This window comes from Moschus berezovskii, chromosome 20, assembly GCF_049115385.1.
Source record: "Moschus berezovskii isolate FMDL1 chromosome 20, NW_MosBer_1.0, whole genome shotgun sequence".
Taxonomy (NCBI): Eukaryota; Metazoa; Chordata; class Mammalia; order Artiodactyla; family Moschidae; genus Moschus; species Moschus berezovskii.
In genome coordinates this window covers 68914862-68935607 of record NC_142479.1, presented here as the reverse complement: position 1 = coordinate 68935607, position 20746 = coordinate 68914862, and the positions used below count along the sequence as shown (strand labels likewise).

At 55.7% G+C, this 20746-nt stretch overlaps 1 protein-coding gene across 2 annotated transcripts in view; it reads right to left on the bottom strand.

Moving 5' to 3' along the window:
- The window catches only part of SDK2 (sidekick cell adhesion molecule 2), a 256319-nt gene that overhangs the window by 107042 nt on the left and 128531 nt on the right, over positions 1-20746 (bottom strand). For both annotated transcript variants that reach the window (XM_055408686.2, XM_055408687.2), the window contains exon 3: positions 2268-2374. In XM_055408686.2, the coding sequence (XP_055264661.2) occupies positions 2268-2374 (107 nt within the window). The remainder of the gene's footprint in view (positions 1-2267; positions 2375-20746) is intronic.

The following is a 20746-nucleotide window of genomic DNA, read 5'->3' as shown; positions in this document are numbered from 1 at the left end:
GGGACATGCCTTCCTACCTCGCAGACCTGCCCCCAGGGACCCAAGGAGGGAAGACATTTGGACAATTACACTGGAAGGCGGGGGTTTGGGAGGCTCCTCTGTGTTTCCTTGGCATCTCCTTAGGGATGCGGTGTCCAGCCTGGCCCTGTGGCTCTGATTTCTCTGCAGGGCCTTGGGCGTGTGCTCACCCTTCCAGGGGGACGGAGGTTGTACTTACTTCTCCACCTGCAAGCCCTCCACTCCCCAGGTGCCCGGAACCCTAAGCTAGTCAGCGACTAGATCAGGGCTGGAATCCACGCTTTCTCTCCCCATCTCCACGAGGGTCGTGACCTGGCACATGAAGAACCCTGAAGCCTGCTGTCAGCATTTTTTGTCTGCTGGTCCCAATGCAGGGGGTTCGATTCCTGGTCAGGGAACTAAAACCTCACGTTGCAGTTAAAGATCCCGCGTCCTGCAACGCAGACCAGGCACAGCCCTCAGCCCTTTAGCACACACAGACACACTCCTGGGCTCTCTGCGGCCCGACCCACGACCGAGCCCAGCGTAAACGGAGCTCCGTGGGTGACCTCCAGCCGGCGGCCGTGGCCCTGACCCGTCATTTTAATTCAGGGCTTTCCCACTCCTCTGAGGAAGCCGAGCTGTCCTTAGCGCTGGTTTATGGGACCATCGGTCCTCTGCTTCTGATTACCATTGCTCTCCACAATTATTGCAAACACTCTTCCCTCACTTGAGGCTTTCTTCTCGACTTCCCTCCCCTGCTTCTCTCCAAAGTAACAAGCTCTCTTCTGCGTTAAATCCAAGTCAAGCCCTAGTGGGCCCTGCATGACAAGGTGTCTTTAGTTTTTTTCTTTTTTGGAAGGCAAGCTACTTTCTTTTTAAATTTTTATTATTTTTAAATTTTATTTGTGGCCATGCCCCATGCCATGTGGCTCTTAGTTCCCCAACCAGGGGTTGAACCTGTGCCCCTCCTGCATTGGAAGCTCGGATGCCTAACCACTGGATCAGCAGGGAAGTCTCAAGGGGGTCCTCTTTGTAAAAAAAAAAAAATCAGGGCTCATTAAGGTTTCCCACACTCCCATGGCCCACTGGGAAACCTTAGATGTCTCCCCCTGAAAAACCCCAGAATGAAATGGCTCATACTGAGGCTTCTTTCTGGCACATGGCAGCAGTGTTAGAATGGGGAGTCTGGGAAGGGGATACTGAGTCATGGGGTGGGGTTAGCAGAGCTGATCAGTGCACTGGGTTCCCCTGAGGCTTCTCTCTCACCCACCTTCTGAGGATGCTCTTCTGGGCCCTGGTGGCAACGAGGAGAGGCTGTCACCCAAAAGGCTGATCGAGGGTCTATTCCTTTACCCTCTGCTCGCCTGGTCCTTCCGGGAACTCTGATTGCTTGCCTCCCCTCTCCCTCTTAGAGCTGAGACCCACCACGAGGCATCTCGCAGCACTTCCTGAGACTGTGGGGCCCTCTAAGCTCTACTGCTCCAGGGCTGGGCAAGCTGGAGGATGGAAAATTCCAGGTTGTGGGGGTGCATGCATGCTACATCTCCTCAGTCGTGTTTGACTCTCTGGGACCCCATGGACTGTAGCCCACCAGGCTGCTCTGTTCATGGGATTCTCCAGACAAGAACACTGGAGTTGGTTGCCATGCCCTTCTCTAGGGGATCTTCCTGACCCAAGGGTTGGACCTGCATCTCTTCTGTCTCCTGCATTGGCAGGCAGTTTCTCTATCACCAGCAACCCCTGGGAAGGTCATGGTGGTGGGGAGGGGGGACCCTGGGAAATCTGCCATTATGAAGATCCCCCAAGTTGGAGGCCAAACCCAGAGGAGACCCTCAAAGCAGGTGACAGGCCTCCTTTTCAAAAAGGAAGCAACTGGTCCCATCTAAAGAGTGCTGGGGATTTCCCTGGCCATCTAGTGATTAAGACTTTGCACTTCCAATGTGGGAACACAGGTCTGATCCCTGGGTGGGGTACTAGGATCCCACATTTGGCGCAGCTGTTAAAAATAAACAAAGGAGTGCTGGACTCACAGCCAGCAGAGGTGTGTCATGTGTCGGCGGTGTGGCTTTGAGACCCCGGGCCTCGGTTCCGTCAGCTGTAAGTGGACGGCACCGGCCTGGATGGCGGGAAGGGCCGCCACAAGCACCCACCAGAATGAAAGGCCACGGCCGGAGTCTGGCTCTGCCCAGCGTGTGGCTGGTGGGCCAAGACCCTGCAGACCCTCTCCACTTCATGGCACCCGTCTCCCCAGCCCCGCGCATACTCACAGGCCACCTGGACCTCCGTCTGTCGCTGCAGCAGAGCGCCCATCCGGTTACGCACGATGCAGCGGTAGAAGCCGGCGTGGGTACGGTCCAGGCTGGTGATCATGTACCTGGGGGCAGACGAGACAGCCGGTGAGCAAGTCAGGCAGCTGCGGGGATGCAGGGGTCAAACTGGGGGTCAGAGGTCGTCACCTCACCCTCCTCCATGACCAACGGTGCCAGGGAGCCCTTGGCTGTATCATGGGGGTCACAGAAAGGTCCTGTAAGAAGATCCCTTCCAAAGGCTCTGGCTCAGGTGCCCGGGAGGGAGCCTGCACTCCAGATGCCATCCGGGCAAAGCCATCTGGGCAGGCTGCGTGGTATTCTGTACGTGTGGCCCCGCAGCCAGAGTGCATGAACCCAAGGGGGCCCCAGGGGATGCTCTCGGGGAGCACCTCACTGGCCCCAGAGCTGCAGAGTCTGGTCCTGGGGGCAGGGCAGCTGGAGAGCAGCTGTGCGGTGTGCTCACCCGGCTGGAGGCAGGGAGGAGGCCAGGCTCGGTCTGCGAGGAGCTTCTGGCAGCGAGACGTGGCAGGTGGTGGGTGCTCTTGGGTATGGAGGAGCTAGTTCCCCTGGCCCCCACCCCGTGATCTCCCTGCTATTCTGGGCAGTGACTAGCCCAGCAGGGAGCTCTGAGGGTCCAGGGGCTGGTGCCCAGGATGCCTCCCCTACGCTTGGGTGTCCTTGGGTTTACCCAACTGACTCGGTGAATAAGCTCACTGCAGCCTGCTGCCAGGCTATGCCAACCCTGGAACAGAGCAACCTTATTTGTAGGCGTCGCCAAGTTTTCTTTTGCATGAGTTCTCGCATGAGCCCACCACCATCACCACCACCACCATCATCTTCGCCATCAGCGTCAGCATCTCACGATGATGAAACAGCTGCCACTTTGCGAGCACCGCCGATGCCTCAGGTGCTGTATTAACTGCTTTTCATTCATTTCTCTCTCTCTTTTTTGCTGTGCAGCTTCTGGGATCTCAGGTCCCAGACCAGGTGTCAAACCTGGACCCTTGGCAGTGAAAGCGCGGCGTCTTAACCCCTGGGCCTCCAGGGCGTTCTCTCCGTTCATCTCTTTACCTCGCACAGCAGTTCCCAGACCGCTGGACCTCGTGGGCCAGTAACACTTGAGCCGTTTTAACGCATCTTAGTCTGAAATTTTGGGCCATGACCATTACACTAGCTTCACTTCTTCATTTTATGCGGACGGGGCAGAGGGTTGTAGGTCTGAATTTGAGAGTCTTTTTACCTAATCGCGCTCCTAACCCTATGCAGGGGATACTTCTACTAGTACCCCCATTTTAGAGGTGAGGAAACTAAGGTTCAGAAATACCCATCGTTGACCTGTGGTTTCTGAGGCAGTAAGAGGCAGGACCGGGGTCCCATAGAACCTTTCTGACTCCAAGCCCAGCTGCTAACCAGCTCAACGCTGACGTGCATGCATGCGTGCTTAGTCGTTCAGTCGTGTCTGACTCTTTGTGACCCCCTGGACTGTAGCCCGCCAGGCTCCTCTGTCTATGGGATTCTCCAGGCAAGAATACTGGAGTGGGTGCCATTCCTTCCTCCAGGGGGATCTTCCCGACCCAGGGATAGAGCCCACATTTTCTGGGTCTCCTGTTGCAGGCAGGTTCTTTATGGCTGAGCCACTGGGGAAGCCCGCAGCACTGACATCCGACCCCCCAGGACTCCACGTTCAGGCCTGGGATGGTGTGAGCCCCAGACTCAGAGGAGGATGTGTGCTAAGTCTGCTCTGGCTCTGCGGCAGTATCACCCAGAGCCCCCGGCGGTCCGAGTCTCTTATCTCTGCCCCTGGTGACAGCGCTTATCTGTCCCTCACTCCTGCGCTCGGTGTGATGTTGGGAAGATAGCGGGTACCCAGGCTCTGGCAAATCTCCGTTCTCCCCTCCCCCACTCTCAGGCCCATCACAGGCCCATGGCTCCCTGGGGGAGGGGGAGAGACAGCTTTGGATAAACCGTTCGGGTCTTAAAAGCAATGAGGTGACCTGACAGGGAAGATAGAAGGAGAGATTGGCTGGAAAAGCTCTCTATCTTTAAAAACGGAATCAGACACTACTAAAAAGCACCAAGGAGAGAAAAATGAACAGAAATGACCAAACTCACAAAAAAGACGCTTGGCCACCGTCACAATGAAAGAAAGTCCAATCAAAACAAGACAATATTCAGATGGCACCAAATTTTCTCGTACGATTACACCCACGGCCAGAGTGAGGCGGAGGGGAGGGAGTCTGAAAACAGATCGGCCGATGGAAGAGTAAGTTGGTCCAACCTTTGGGGTAGAATCGATCCAAATCAGAATATTCAAGTCTTCTGACCCTGAGGCTAGACTCCAGGGAGCTGGCCTTTTGTCCGTACTTACAAAAATGTGGCAAAAACCAGGTATGAGGATGTTCACTGCGGTTCGCTTGTGACAGCAGAGACAAATGAAAACCAGAAGCAGCGTAAACATCCATCAAAAATGGAATCGAATCGATTAATAATGCCATAGCCATAGAACGAACAAAGAACACCTCTATGGGAGGAGACAGAACAGCCTCCAAGACACACAAAGCATGAAGAGGGAGTCAAAGCTGGGGACGGGGGTATTTATGGAAATAAACATGAGAAAGTAAAAAGCTAAATAATATCACAGCTGAGTGTTAGGGACATGAGAGAATGTATTCTTATCTCCTGATAAGTTGTTATTTATTGATACAGGCTGCCAAACCCTTAGTCTAATGTTTAGGATCATAAAAAGAATTTTGAGTTTGTGAGCCAAAAAACGTCAAGGAACAGTGTAAATTGTATAACATGTAGGTAAACTGGAATAGTATGTATTTGTATATATTTGCACACACATGTATGGGCTTCCCTGGTGGCTCAGTGGTAAAGAATCTGCCTGACAATGCAGGAGACGCAGGTTCAATCCCTGGGTTGGGAAGATCCCCTGGAGAAGGAAATGGCAACCCACACCAGTATTCTTGCCCATAGATGGAGGAGCCTGGTGGGCTACAGTCCATGGGGTTGCCGACATGACTTAGCGATTAAACAGCAACAATAATCAGGTACCCATTCTGGCATGGACATAAAAATTCTTCAGGATTCTTTACCTCTTGCCTTTTGGGAGAAGTATTGAGGACTCAGAGGAAGGTAAACTTCTGCCTCTGGATTTTATGTCTTTCTACACCACCAGAATGTTCTTTATAGTATGCATATATTGCTTTTATTTTAAAAATAAAATTAAAAAATGCACTTTGAGCATATAATGTCAGTATATATAATAAAAAAGACACCAGGGACTCATTGGATCTGGGGTTTGTTTGCTGATATCAGTGATGCGTAGTGAAATTTAAACTTTAATAAAAGTTGATTTCGGCATAAAGCACGAGTTCCTTTGCTTCAGCCAGGAAGCCCCGGGCCCGACCTGTGGCTCCGAGGAAGAGCAGTGGGTGAGGGCCTGCCCCTCCCCTAAGACCAGCAGAGGAGAGCTGGCTCTGGGCCCCACCTCAGCCACCTCTGTGGGGGGTGACGGGCATCCTCATTCCTGCATCTGTGGTCGGCCTTGCTGCGGGGTGTAGCCCCTCTCCCCAAGCTGTCTCTGGCGCTCCCCTCCCTGCCTGGGAGAACTATTTCTGGCTTGTAGGCAATATTATTTAAAGTAACAGTGCCGCCCACTGCCTTTCCTACCAGGGAAACCCGCTTCGCTCCAGCCAGACTGCCTCCCCGGTGGGTGGAAGAGGCAGCTGGCCAGCATCTCGATTTGCAAATCCAGAGCGCCCGGCGGCATCACAGCACCACAGCATCTGAGATAATGACCCTGACAGTTCCTATTCCCCCACAGGGCTCCCTCCTGGGCCCCAGGAGGCCCACAGCTCTATCTGCCCACCCACCTGCGGCTGCCGGCCTGGCAGTGACCTGGAGGAGCCCAGTCCTGTCCAGGTCCCTTCCAGGGGCAGGGGGATGGCTGAAATGATTTGTGAGGAGGGCGCACATGTGACTGCCCATGATGGAGCCTGGCGCTGGAGCGGGTGCTGGGGCTTCTGATGTTGAGAAAACTAGGCCTGACATCCGCTTCTGCACTTTTTAGGGGTTTGACCCGGGCAAGTGATGGAAATGAACAAACCCCAGTTTTCCCATCTGTAAAATGGGGACAATAATGGTTATCATGTATACGTATGGCTGAGTCCCTTTGCTGTTCATTTGAAACTATCACAACACTGTTAAGTGGCTATACCCCAATACAAAATAAAAAGCTTAAAAAATGGCCATCTTTTTAAAAAAATTTGAAATATAGCTGCTGTGCAATATTATAGAAGTTACAGGTGCATGATATAGTGATTCAGTTTCTAAAGGTTTGGGGGAGAATGGGTACATGTATCTGTATGGCTGAGTCCCTGCAGTGTTCCCCTGAAAATATCACAACACTGCTAATCAACTATATCCCAATACAAAATAAAACGTCAAAAAAAATAGATGTTATACTCCATTGACAGTTATTATAAAATATTGGCTGTATCCCCTGTGTTGTACAGTATATCCTTATAGCTTGTTTTAAAGATTCACTTTTTTTTGATGTGAACCATTTTAAAGTCTTTATTGAATGTGTGACAATACTGCTTCTGTTTTCTGTTTTGTGAGGTATGTGGGATCTTAGCTCTCTGACCAGGGATCGAACCCGAACCCCACGTGCTGGAAGATGAAGTCTTAACCACTGGACCACCAGGGAAGCCCCGCTTTGCAGTTTATTTCTTAGCTAACAGTTTGTGCCTTTTAATCCCTTGCCCCTGTGCTGCCCCTCTCCACCTTCCTCTCCCTCTGGTACCTGGTCTCTAGAGCTGTGAGCTGGTTTCATTTTTTATTATATTCACTAGTTTACTTATATTCACTGTTTTTTAGATTTCATATCTAAGTAATATCAGATAGTATCTGTCTTTCTCTGACTTATTTCACTCAGCATAATGTCGTCCACGTCCATCCATGTTGCTGTCAATGGCAACATTTTCGCTCTTTTCATGGCCAAGGAGTATTCCACTGCATGTCTGTACCACGTCTTCCTTATCCACTCACTGCTGATGGACACTTCGGGGGCTTTGATAATGGCTGTCTCTAATGTAAGCCCCGGACTCACGTGCCTGGCACATGGCAGGTGCTGCACCTATGCCCGTCACACGAGGGTGCAAATGGATGACTCACTGGCGGGGGGTGTGAGGTGGAAAGGGTCAGAGGGGAGGGTGCAGAGGGCGCGGTAGGACCCTGCTCCCTACCTGAGTGAGGACACAGTAAGAGAGCCATGCCAAGCATCAGGGGAGCACGGGTTCCCTGGAAAATTTGTTGGCTTCCCATGGACATGAACCCCGACTGTCTCAGCCACCCACAGAGGATCTGTCATGCCCGCTTGTTTCATTATCTGTTTTTGAAAAAAAATTTTCGAAATTTTTATTATTTATTTATCTGGCTCTGTCGGGTCTTGGGAGTTAGTTGCATCATGAAGGATCTAGTTCCCTGACCAGGAATCGAACCCTGGGCCCCTGCATTGGGAGCTCGGAGTCTTAGCCACTGGACCACGGGAAGTCCCTTCTCATCCTCCTTACTGGTTGAAGGGCTTTGTCTCAGTCCGCAGCTTCTGGCAGACCCTGTCCCCTGCCCTCCTTCTTCAAGGACACTGGGGACAGCAGAGGAGTGACTCCTCCCCTTCCAAAGGCTGCCCACCCAGCCTCTTGGTCACCTCTTTGTACCCTTCTCCTGGTTCGTCTGTCACCTCACTCTCCAAGCAATGAGGACACACACACACACACACACGAAACTGCTGTAGTTTCTTGAGCATCTTTTCAGAATTATTAGGCAAATGCAAGTAAATTCCTCATAAGGTGAGCAATCTCCTGGATGGGAGAAGCTTGGTTTCCTCCCAGTTAAAGGGAGCAGGCAGTGCAGAGACAGCCTTGGGGGCGGGGGTGGAAAGAAAGTGACACACAGAACCCACCCTGTCTGCTTTGCCCCATCGCGGAGGGTCCTGATTTAAACCGAGGGACCCCGGTCACGAATCTCTTTCCTCCACGATGAAAGGCTGGGCTTCGGGTGGAGGGTGCATGGCAGCAACCCAGAGAGGAGCCGGGATGGACAACTGGATTTTTAGAGACACAAGACGGATAGCGGAGAAAATAACTGTCTAAAACACATGGTGTCTTCTCCAGCACACAGGGAAATACACAATGCCCTTTGTGGTTCGAGTCCTTGAGTGTCACAGTTGATATTTAAAATGATTCTTACTCACATTAAATAAGATATTTCAATTCCACAAAGCTGTCAGGAGCTGATGCGGACACCAGAAATAATAGGCCCGCTCTCCTTGTGTTGTCCTCGCTAATAAATCAGACGCCAGAGATGCACGCGTGGTGCTCACGTGGGGGGAGGGTGCGTGTGCACACGTACTGTCACACATGCACTCACATGTTGTATATATACACACACATGTGTACAATCCATACCCCCCACACACATATACACACGTGCATACACATCACAAAATGTACTCACGCACACCCAGACGGTAAAGAAAATGCCTGCAACGCAGAGGACCCAGGTTCAATCCCTGGGTTTTGGGTGGGATCCACCTGCAGGGTGGATGCCGGTGGGGCCGCAGTGGATGGAAGGGGGAGGAGCCCCTGCCTCTGACCACAGAACATGGGGGATAAAGGGATGCTGGGTCCAAGACGCTGGTCTCTGCATCCCTCTTTTCTGGCCTCAACTCGCCCCCGCGCAGGTGGACAGGGTGGCCACGGCGCAGGTGAACAGAGGGGCAGGGGGCCCAGGGTTCGGTTGCACGCACAGGCGTCTGCAGAGTCCGGGAACAGCGGACATCGGCTCGTAGAGACCCCCCGCCTCCAAAGCCCAGAGCTCCCCTTTGGCCCCAGTTCTACCAAACTTCCAGCTGTTTCTAAAGAATACAACCACTGTCACCTCTCCACATGCTGCTCTCCAGCTCATGGGGAACCCCTCTGCCTTCAGCTAGGAAGTTGCCTTCAGGAAGCCTTCCTGAATGTCCTCTGGGCTGCCACAGGGCTCCACCTAGTGCATGGTTCACCATTTAGTTTAACGAGCTGTGTACTGTATGTGTGTCCCCGCGGCACCCGTGCTCCCCAAGCCTCATGCCTGGAACAGCACATGTTCAGTGAATACTCCCTGGGTGAGTCAAGGAGACGGCCAGCGCAGAAGGCCAAATCGTGCCCCCAAGGACAGTCATGGCCCGTGTCGGGGGGCGAAGAGAGGTAGGTGAGGGCGGGTGGCCACAGCGTGGAAGGTCTGAATGTAAGATTTCACAAACGACCATCCCGGCTGAGGACACAAGGACTCAGTCCTTCATCTGTGAGATGATTCCAACTCTAATCATAGTCTGACAGTGAGTCTGACGCAGTCCCAAAGAGTGACAGACTGGACGAATCCTGCTTTGGCCTCAGATTTTCACTATAATCCTAACTGCATCACTTGTTAAGCAAGGGACCTTAGATAAGGGGCTGAACCTTCTTAAGCCAGGGGGCACTCCACCCATGTAAATGGCAACATAAGGGCGGCTGCTTTATAAAAGATACAAGCAGGACTTCCCTGGTCTAGTGGTTAAGACTCCACGCTCCCAGTGCAGTGAGCCCAGGTTCGATCCCTGGTCAGGGAACTAGATCCGGCATGCTGCAATGAAGATCAAAGATCCTGAGTGCCGCAGCTAAGACCCAGTGCAGGCACAGAAAGAAATAAATGTTAAAAAAACAAAATAAAATATGAGTGAAGGTAGTTCTGTTCAGCGGCTTGTTTTGAAACCATGCATTTGTGGCGATGTCATAGATACATATACATTAGGGGACGATCGGAATATAACTTGAGCTTTGCATTTGCTGTGTGAGCTTTTGTCTGCAAGAAACACTTGGTAAATCCAGAAACCTGCCCGCAGCTGAATGGAACAGCATAGTTCCCATGACACGGACACCTTGGGGGCCTCAGCTCACGGGCTTGTTACGAGCTCACCCACCCACATCTAGTCTTACAATCCTCTTTCCATTGCAGACAACCCTCCTTGCACCCTTCACAATAACTCCACAGGTGCAACCCACCGACGCCCACTTCCAGGAGCAGATTTCAGGCCCTTTCCAAGGCCAAGCACATTTACTGTGGCCTTTACGCATTTCTTACCCACTGAACGTTCGGGGACGTGAGTAATCACCCTCATCACATTCCTCTTTTTTTTTTTCCATGTGTCCCTAATGAAGTTTTGGGTGGGCTTCCCAGGTGTCTCAGGGGTAAAGAATCCGCCTGCCAAGCAGGAGACCTGGGTTTGATCCCTGGGTTGGGAAGATCCCCTGGAGAAGAAAATGGCAATCCACTCCAGTATTCTTGCCTGGGAAATCCCAGCCTGGTGGGCTACAGTCCGTGGGGTCACAAGAGTCGGACATGACTTAGCGAGTAAACAAGGACAATGAAGGTTTGCGTGTGGCTCCCTCACCCCAGTTCCCCCACTAGCCCGTTCTTAACTGCATGATTTTGCGGTGTGGTGACTTCTGCCATCGTTTCTATCTCATTTTAGCCGAACTGGGTGCAAAGCTCCAAACTCGGTGTCTGACGTTCGGTAAGCACTTGAGAAGTGCGTCTTTATGAGTTTGCTGTTGCCACTGATCATCTGACCCCGACTGGAGGGTCCACAAAGTTCCGGGCACTGTGTGAAGTTCTGGGTGTCAGCAGTATAACGACAACCAAAATAACAGCACAACCACAATCTTCCCGGTATTGGGGTCCCCCAGCTCCTTAGTTTAGATGAAATGTTGCTCCCGCTGCCATACCCTGCTTAGCAAGGCCCTGTTCCCCAGCCCCACGACCAGTTCCTTCATTACCGTCTGCCACTGTCATCCCCTGGACATTTCAGGATCTCAGGGGAGAGAGGAAACAGGACTCGCTCCTCTTAGAGCAGAAGTGACTTTGTCGTGGCCCCTTTAATTGGCACAAGGGATGATGGGTAATTAACACTAAGGAGGGCGGGGCCAATGTGCACGGTAGAAATGTTCTCTCATTCGAAGCGGGAGCCTCCCGTGGGCACAAAGTGTGGGGGGTGCTCTGCCCGACCAGCCTGTGCTTCGTGCATGGCTGAGTCCTGCTCCCTGGTCTCCACCAGGCTCCTGTTTCCCCAGAACAGATTTTGGGGGGATTAATGAATGCTGATGAGGCTGGAGGATGAACCACTGTGCTCCTGGGGTGCCTCCAGCTTGCTGGGCCAGGTCAGGTAGGGGGCGCTGGGCAGAGGCATCCCTGGTCGTCCCTCCACGCCTGCGGTTGGCAGCTCGGGCGGGGCGGGGGTGCCTGGTGAGCTGCCCGCTCCCTTCCCGCCCAGACCAGGCTCAGGGTCAGGACGCATGCTCTTCCTGTCTACCTGGGGTGAGGCTTCAGATGGCCCTGTGTCTCTCTTCTCTGAGTCCCAAGGCTCAAGCATTCAAGCGGGGCAGGTGTCCACTCCCCCAGCCCTCCCCTAGCTCCCGGCTCTCTGGGTTATATCTCCTTTCGGGAGAGTCTTGGCCACACTGCCACTGAAGTCAGAAAACAGGCTCGAACAACTCCTAGTGTCCAGAGCTGGGCTGGGGGCTTGGGGGGCAACAGCTCTCGGGGGTGGTGGTGAAGAAGGAGGGTTTCGGACTGTCTGTATTACTTGCTGTGTGACCTTGGGCAGGTTGCCAAATCTCTCTGTGCCTCTATTTTCTCAGCTATAAAACAAGGGTAATAATAATAATTATCGTAAGCAAACCAGGCTGTTCTAAGCACTTTACATACAGAATAATGCATTTACTCCCCTTTAACTATCCTATGAGATCAGAATTCATTTTATCCACATTCGGCAGGTGAAACCGATGAGGATACCAAGGCACAGAGAGGTTAAGCAACTTGCCCAAGATCACACAGCCAGTAGGACTTCGATCCCAGTGCTCTTCACCACGACACCACAGTCCCTACCTGAAGGCACGGCGTGAGGGTGACATGATGCCATGCCCGTCGTGCTTAGTAGGACAGGGCCTGGCATGAGGCATGTGGCAAACACCTGGTAGGAGTTAGCTGCCACTGGGATTACTTAAGTTACTGTTACTCCCTCACTGTGTCCTGGGAGAAAGGAGCTCTGCCCTCAGCCCCTCTAACAGTCCCCTAACACCTGGCACAACGCTCCTGTCCTGCTTGCCAGCCCCAGGAGCAGCGTCTGAGCTTCAGCTGCCATACCATCCAGCGTCGGAGCTAGGACGGCGGCTGCCATTAGCCCCAGGACCCAGAGCTGAGCCCCCACGTCCTGCGCTTCCCAACATCTGCTCAGAGCCTGGGCGGCTGGCCCCACAGAACACCCCAGCCCTGATCCTTCCGGCCTGCGTCCGGCCCAACTTGCCTCCACTCTCTACTCATGCTCTGTGGATGGGCAGCTGCTTCAAAGCTTTGCAGTCGCTCCAGGCGGGATGTGGCAGCTACCCCCGCCCCTGCTCCCTAAATCTGGCCTGGCCTCAGGACTCCACCTCAGAATGTGGTGGAGCATTCCAAAGCCAGGGCTCAAGAGCCTTGCAGCTTCCACGCTCGCCCTCCCAGACCACTGCCCCACACCACCATGGCACGAAGGCTGGTAAACCACAGGAAGACAGAGCAGCAGCCCCGCTGACCCCGCCATGACCCGCCAGCCCCGCTGACCCCGCCACGGCCTGCCAGCCCCGCCGACCCCGCCATGGCCTGCCAGCCCTGCTGACCGCCCGCTAAATGCAACGTCCTGAGAGCACGCAGGAGGGGCCAGCCCAGAAACCGCAGACCACAGCTGAGTGACCCAGGTTTGGAGGCAACTGACCAGGAGCTGTGGCCACGGCCAGGCCGGGTACACACCTGCGGGTGGGGGCCTCGCTCTGTCTGCTCCCCAGGGTTGATGGTCAAGGAGCAGCTGCAGCAGCTGAGCTTCAGGATGAAGCCAACTGTGGGCTGACCTCCAGGGACTGCGCCTGATCTCTTTTGGGGAGGCTGTCTTTCTTGGTTACTACTTGTTCTGCAGGCAGGAAGCGCCCACCTGCTGCCTGCTCACACTGAGCCAGGGAACTCTCCAGCATTTTCCAGCCCCCAAGGGCTGCCGGTTGGAGCCGTAAACCCTGCTTTCAACCCCACCCCTCCTCCAAGCCCACCCCCAGGAGGTAGGCTTTAAAAACAATATTTATTTATTCATTTGGCTGTGTTGGGTCTCTGTTGCAGCATGCAGGGTCTCTGTTGCAGCATGTAGGGGGTGTTCGTTGCAGCATGCAGGGTCTTTGGTGAGGCACACAACTGCAGTTGTGGTGCAGGGGCTCCAGAGTGCAGGGGTTTCGTAGCTCTGGGATATGTGGGATCTTAGTTCTCCAGCCAGGGTTGGAACCCACGTCCCCTGAATTGCAAGGCAGATTCTTCACCACCTGATCACCAGGGAAGTCCCAGCGCACTTGGGCAGACAGCTGGGAGCCGGTCTCTTTCTTGGCCAGGATGGGAAGTTCAAAATCACAAACTCCCCCAGCACCCCCTCAGTCAGAAAGCAGAAAGTGGGTCGCAGCAGAGACTCCTTTTGGGGGAATGAAGACCCAGGGGAGAGACCTGAATCCTCCTGCACTGAGAAATCCCCTGAACAGGTCTGATGGGTCTCTGAGGGGTACGGATAGGGAGAGGCGGAGTCAGGCACCAAGGCAGCCCCCAGGAAGCAGGGGTCATTACCAACTCCCCAGGCATCTGTCTAGCCCATTTGCCTGCCTGAGCACAGAACTGAGGCAAGATCTAATTAGTTTCTGTGTCCTGGCTGAGAGCCAAGGTGGAAGGGGGCACCCCCGGGAAGATCTGGGGAGGGGGGAGTCAAGAGGGAGGCTCTCAGGGCAGCCTGGGGTCTCCAGCCCAGCTGTATGGGGAGGAGGAATGAACATCTCATTTCCATGCATTGAAACAGCTTTGATGAAAAACATATGTGCCTCTGCTGGGAACTCCCTTCCCGTCCCTCCCGGAGGACCTTGGGCACCACGTGACCGCTGCCCGATGTCCGTCTCTTGCACTGGTTACCAGGGATTCGGGCCAAATCCAAATACGTCAGTTTCAGGTGATGGATGATCAAACCCGCCCTAATTTGCATGTTAAGTTTCCTAGTGGTAGAAATAAACAGCCTCGGTTCAACCGAGAGGAGCTTTCCCTGGGAGCCTTTCATAAAGCAGCAGATGCTACCTCTGTGCGATCGGTCTGCCCTCTGGAGAGTCTGGGTGGACGTGTCTACCTGCCTCTAGGGCTGCCCGGATCGGAAAGTAGGAGAGGAGCAGGGAGAGAGGGTGTGGCCCCTGTGTGCACACCCATGTATTCTAGACTGTTCTGGGCAGTGAGGCCGCCAGTGGGTCCACGTCCTTCACTCCGCCCCTAATTTGCAGCGAGACCCTGGATGCGTCCCTTTACCCCCGGCTCTCAGTTTCTCCATCTGTAAAATGGGAAGCCTGATAACATCCTCCTCCGACCCCCAGTGAGGATTAAATGCAGTAAGGAGGGCTCACGTACACGCCCGGGTGTCGGGCCACACTGGGTGCCCACGCGTGGTCTGCGGATGGGCCCCCAGAGCTGCATCAGCCCCACAGTGTCAGTGAGGTGCGGACACTGGAGTGGCCCCTCCCTGCCCGCCCTCCAGGGGAAACCCACGGCCGCAGAGAGGCGGTCTCCCTGCCCACCCCCAAGGGGAAACCCACGGCCGCAGGGAGGCGGTCTCCCTGCCCGCCCCCAAGGGGAGACCCACGGCCGCAGGGAGGTGGTCTCCCTGCCCGCCCCCAAGGGTTCTCAGGACTGTGACGCCTCGGAGCCACACGCTGAACCAGGGGAACACGCGAGGACTCAGTGGGTACCCAAGGGGAGAGGAAGGAGCGGGCAGAGCCTGTGACCCGGGGCCTGGCCACGGCCCTCACCCCCAGCACAAGCTGTCTTCCCTGTATCCTGCGATCTAACTGGATCGGGAGTCCGCCTTCTCCCGCACTTGTACCCCGGTGAAATCGGAGCAGTGCCGGATGGACACTCGGGGGGCCTGGGCTTCGATTCCAACCCTGACGTCTCCAGGGCAAGTCGCCTGCTTCTCACGGTGTCCAGTCTCAGGCGGCAGGCTTGGCCCCGCGGCCAGGGAGCCATCCTGCGGTCGTGGCTCTCTGCCAGCCCCAGGCATGCTTCCCTGGGTCCCCTCCACCCTGAGCTCAAGTCCAGCAAGGCAACACCTACCAGCTTGCTTGGCAGGGGGGGCCCACCCCCCTCTCCAAGCCAGGACCCATTAGTGGGAGAGTGAGGAAACTGGTTGCTATGGAAACTGAGACAGCCAGTGTTTTAGAGACTCTCGCTTCTTTCTCCCCCTTCTCTTTCCCCTCACATTTTGAACTTACTCGTCTTAATTGGCATAATTATTGCAACGGCACCCTGAGGCGGGGGAGCCAGCCGTGCCCCTCGCTGCCCACCCCTGGCCCTGGCCCTGCGGGGTCTCTGCCTCCTGCCTGCCCCTCCCCCGGCTTCTCCCGTCACTCACCAGCAGACCCCGAGGCCGTGGCCGTGGCCGGTCCCCTGGGGCCCAGGAAGGACCTGTCCTCAAGCATGGGGTGGACTCCACCCCAGGGTGCGGGATGGGCCAGGCTTTTGGGGCCTCAGGACAGTGTCAGGAGGCATTCTGGGGCTCCTGTGGGGATCAGGTCATGGATGCTATGGATAACAGAGACCCCTCCCACCAATGGCCTCAACCTCCACCAGGGCTTTAAAAAGTGAGACTGCCCAGCGGAGACCAGGGCACAGACAGGACTGACACTTGTGGAGTCGGCACCTCCCGGTCACAGGGCGGATGAGCTCCGGCCCGGCTCTCAGAGGCTCTACCTGGGTCTGGGCAATGGATGTCACACCTGCCTTGCGCATCCCACTCCCAGGACCAAACGCAGCATTGATGAAAGCAACTCTGTGCCACAGTAAGTACAGACAGCTTGGGGTGGGAGAGACCCCCCCAAGAGGGGCCAGAGGGGGGCCAGCCATCTCTGCCCTCCCCCTCCCATGCCAGGCCCCCGAGCCCGGCTCCAGCCGGGAGAGTCTGCATGCACCGGTGCCTGCCTCTGCTTCACTGGTTCTCAAAGCGGGGGAGGGTAGGTAGCCCCCCACCAGGGTACCTTTGGCAAGATCTGGAGAAATTTTCAGTTGTCACATTTGGGGGAGGCAGGTCCCAGCATGAAGTGGGTCCACACCCTACGACACACAGGGAAGCCCCTCACAACAAAGAATGACGGCCCCCCCGCAAACATTAAGAGCGCCCAGGTCGAGAAACCCTACTCTCCTTACTGCCATCCGCGGAGGGCCCTTCACAGTCGGCTCCCACCCCGTTGCTAGGGCCCCCCCGGATGCTGGTACCTCCCAGCAGCCTCCCTCCCAATCAGGACCCTCAGGGGCGGGAAGGGTGGCCGCGGGGTCAGGGGCCAGGGGTCAGGGGCCGACAGCCCGCTTGGCTCGGTGGGGGGGGTCTCGTCCTCCTCCTGGCCCGCCTCCCCCATCCCTCCCGAAGGGTTCCAACATTTCTAAACTCGTTAACTTTTAATTACTACCTTCCCTCTGCCTGAGTACACTGGCTCCATGCCACGTACATCTCCATTAAAATTCAATTTATGCCCATCATAACCAATTCCTGCACTTCAGCTTTCTCACCAGCAGCCTTCAATGTTCAGACAAGATGTCCAAACTCACGGTCGAACTGGAGTACTTCTCCAAAGAGACTGGTAACGCGCAGACAGGGTCTGGTTTTGTTGAGGAAGAGGGGTCCAGACTTCCCGGGAGGGTGGGAACAAGGCCGGGGCAGAAAGGTGAGGAGAGAGGTGGTCCAGGCATGAGCGCACACTGGCCCCTGGGCTGGAACCAACATCTCCAAAGATCAGCAGGAAGGGAGTGGGAGGTGGCGGGGTGGCTGGCGTCGCCTTTGTGCTGATCCTCCTCGCCGAGCTCTGGACCAGGCGGACAGAAGGTCCTAATTCTCCACCTGGTGAACCAATGAGCATCTCCTGATGTTCCCTCATCGGGCTTGGAGGAAGGAGACCTCGCTCGCCTTAGTCCTGTGACTCTGGGCTTGGGGCGGGGAGCTGAACCAGGAAGACGCGTCCTTCGTGTGTGGAGACGGCTTCCCTCGGGAGCTGGCGATGTGCAAGGACTGAGAATGGGAACCGAGGTGAGCATGGCCGGCGCAGGGCAAAGCTGGGGGTGGACGGCCATCCGGAGTGTTCGTCATTGAGTGGTAGGGACGTCCCTGCTGGTCCAGAAGCTAAGACTCTGCACTCCCAATGTAGGCGGCCCAGGTTCGATCCCTGGTGGGGGAACTAGAACCCATATTCAGAACTACGAGGTCACCTGCCTCAACTGAAAGATCTCACAGGCTGCGCCTGGGCTTCCCTGGTGGCGCTGGTGACAAAGAACACGTCTGTCAATGCAGAAAACCTAAGAGAGGTTGAATTCGATCTCTGGGCCGGGAAGATCCCCTGGAGGAGGACACGGCAACCCACTCCACTGTTCTTTCCTAGAGAATCCTGTGGACAGAGGAGCCTGGCAGGCGACAGTCCATAGGGTCGCAAAGACTTGGACGCGACTGAAGTATCTTAGCACGCACGCACGCTGCAACCAGAAGATTCCGTTTGCTACAATGGAGACTGTAGATCCTGCGTGCCGCTGCTAAGACTTGGTGCAGCCAAATAAAAACAATTAAAAAGCGAGTTAGCGGTGTGAGGCATGGATAGCAGGGCTAGGTCCCCGCTGTGCTCCATGGATCAGCCATGACGGGCTCCCCCGTGGTGATTTGGGCTAGCTGGGGCTGTGCCCAGGCAATGCCCCTGCCCCGGGGGAGGGCAGGCAGGGTGAGAGAGCTCAGAGCAGCAGGGGGACAGAGGCTCAGGGTCCCAGAGATCTGGGTGAAACCTGGCTCTCCAGGTCTGGCTGTGTGACTGTTGGCAAGTCGCCGGGCCTCTCCGATTCCTAGCTTTGGGGCAGAGATAATAATAATGGCATCAACCTCCCAGAACCGCTGCCGGGAAGAGCCGGGCTCCGTCCCTGGCACCTGCATGGTGTGTGCCCTCTGGGAAGCCCGCCAGCCTCTGCCTCCCTGGCCTCTGCCGCCTGCCCTCGCATCTACGGGGAGGCCGGCGGAGGGGATGGGGTCACTGCAGCTGGCCGCAGGGGCTCCCTTTCATCCTCTCCTCTGAAGGGTTTCAAAAGCATCGGCCACTCTGCAGGAGTCCCCTTCTCTGTGACCACAGCAGGGCTGTCGCTTGTGGGGGGTCTCTGCCTTCTCCCCACCCCCGAGCCGGGTGGCTCTCTGATGCCATGCCCCACCAAAGGATGTCAGGCTGGCAGCGGGGCTGAGGACCCAGCAGGGGCAGCCAGACGCCAGGCCTGGCTCACCTGAGCCTCCCTGCCACCCCCCGACCCACACCCAGCAGGGCCCAGCCTCAACTGGTCTCACGCCTTCACCCTTGCACCCCAGAGGGTCTGAGGGGCCCCCGGCTTCTCGCTCCTGGGGCCAGAAGAAGAACACACGGTGACGAGTGGGGCTGAAGGAGCCCCATCAGGGAGCTGTGTGCGTCGGTGCAGAAAGGACAGAACATTGAGGTGACAGGCCTCCTGGATTGGCCACTTGCTCCCTGGACGAGCCCAGCGACGTTCCGGAGCTTCTGCGAGCTTCCGCAGAAGGAGGGTAATAACACCTCCCGGTGTTGCTGTGAAATGACGTATATTAAGTTCTTGAGACCAAGTGAGCCTGAATAAACAGTTCTTCTTTGGATCCGTGTGCCTGACTGTGCGTGGGAACCTGTGTGCGTGTGTGGTCTGCCTTGCTGATTTGTTTTTCCTATGTGATTTAAAAATTTTATTTTTACTCTGTTTTTTTGGCTGCCCTGGGTCTTCGCGGCTGTGTTCAGGCTTCCTCTAGTTGCGTTGAGCGGAGGCTACTCTGGTCGCGGAGCGCAGGCGGGAGGCTCACTGTGGCTTCTCCTGTTGCGGAGAATGGGCTCTAGGGTGCTCGGACTCAGCTGCAGTGCATGGGCTTCACCGCCCCACAGTACGTGGCATCGTCCCAGACCGGGGATTGAATTGGTGTCCCTTGCACTGGCAGGAAGATTCTCAACCGCTGGACCATCAGGCAAGTCTTGCCTATTTAGGTGTGAGAATCCTTCCAGGAGGAGGCACCACTGGGCGGGGCAAAGCAATGCGGCTGACGGCTCTGCCGGGACGTGGTCAACAGGACGGCAGGTGAAGGTCTATCCTCCACCCTCCCCATGGCCACTGCCTCACCTGCCGTTTCTGCAGCTGGAGGGAGAGGCCCCATCCACGCAGCCCTGGCTGGTGACACGGACACCAACGGAGCCTGACCTGACTCAACCTGGAGACATGCCCCCCGACGCCCCATGGGAGGGGAGGGTGCCAGGTATGCGAGAGCAGGCGGGCACAGCAGGCCCGGGCAACACAGAGGGCCTGACCTTTATGTGAGTCACCACCCCACGAGGCCAGGCCGTCACACAGACACACCTACGCTTTGCGCGCCCGTAACTCATAACCACTCAACGGGAGACGGCGATGGCACCCCACTCCAGTCCTCTTGCCAGGAAAACCCCATGGACGGAGGAGCCTGGTGGGCTGCAGTCCATGGGGCCGCTAGGAGTCGGACACGACGGAGCGACTTCACTTTCATGCACTGGAGAAGGCAATGGCAACCCACTCTAGCGTTCTTGCCTGGAGAATCCCAGGGACGGGGGAGCCTGGTGGGCTGCCGTCTGTGGGGTCGCACAGAGTCGGACACGACTGAAGCGACTCAACAGCAGCAGCGGCTACGACCACTAAACACATGTACGAGATCCAAGGAATCACATGTACGCAGAGCACCACGGCCCCTCTGTGGTTGTCGTTTAGTTGTTAGGTAGAGTCTGACCCCATGGACTGTAGCCTACCAGGCCCCTCGTCCATGGGACTGTCCAGGCAGGAGTACTGGGCTGGGTGCCGTTTCCCTTGGAGACATACTCACCTGCACATGAGACTTCTGGCGGGTTTGCGGTCTGTTTCCTTATTCTATTAAGACGACACCCGGTGTAACCCATCAGCCACCATCTATTTCATGTCTGTTGCCGCTTGACTGCATCTGCCCCACAGACTCTCACCGAGTCCCCACTGTAACCCTCTAAAGTAGGCACGACTGTGCCCAGTTCCAAAGTGAGGAAACGAACTCAGGATGGCTAAGTATTCCTTGCCCAAAGTCACACAGCTAGTCATGGGAAAAGCACGAAAGTATTCAGGTGGGCCTAACCCCAAAGTCCAGGCTATTTCCATTCCGCCCCCAAGGATGGATTCAGACCCACAAACCTTGCAGAGTCCCTGGCGCTCAGAAAGAGGCCGAGGCTTTCCTCCGTGTGGACGTGTCTCTCTCTCTGTCA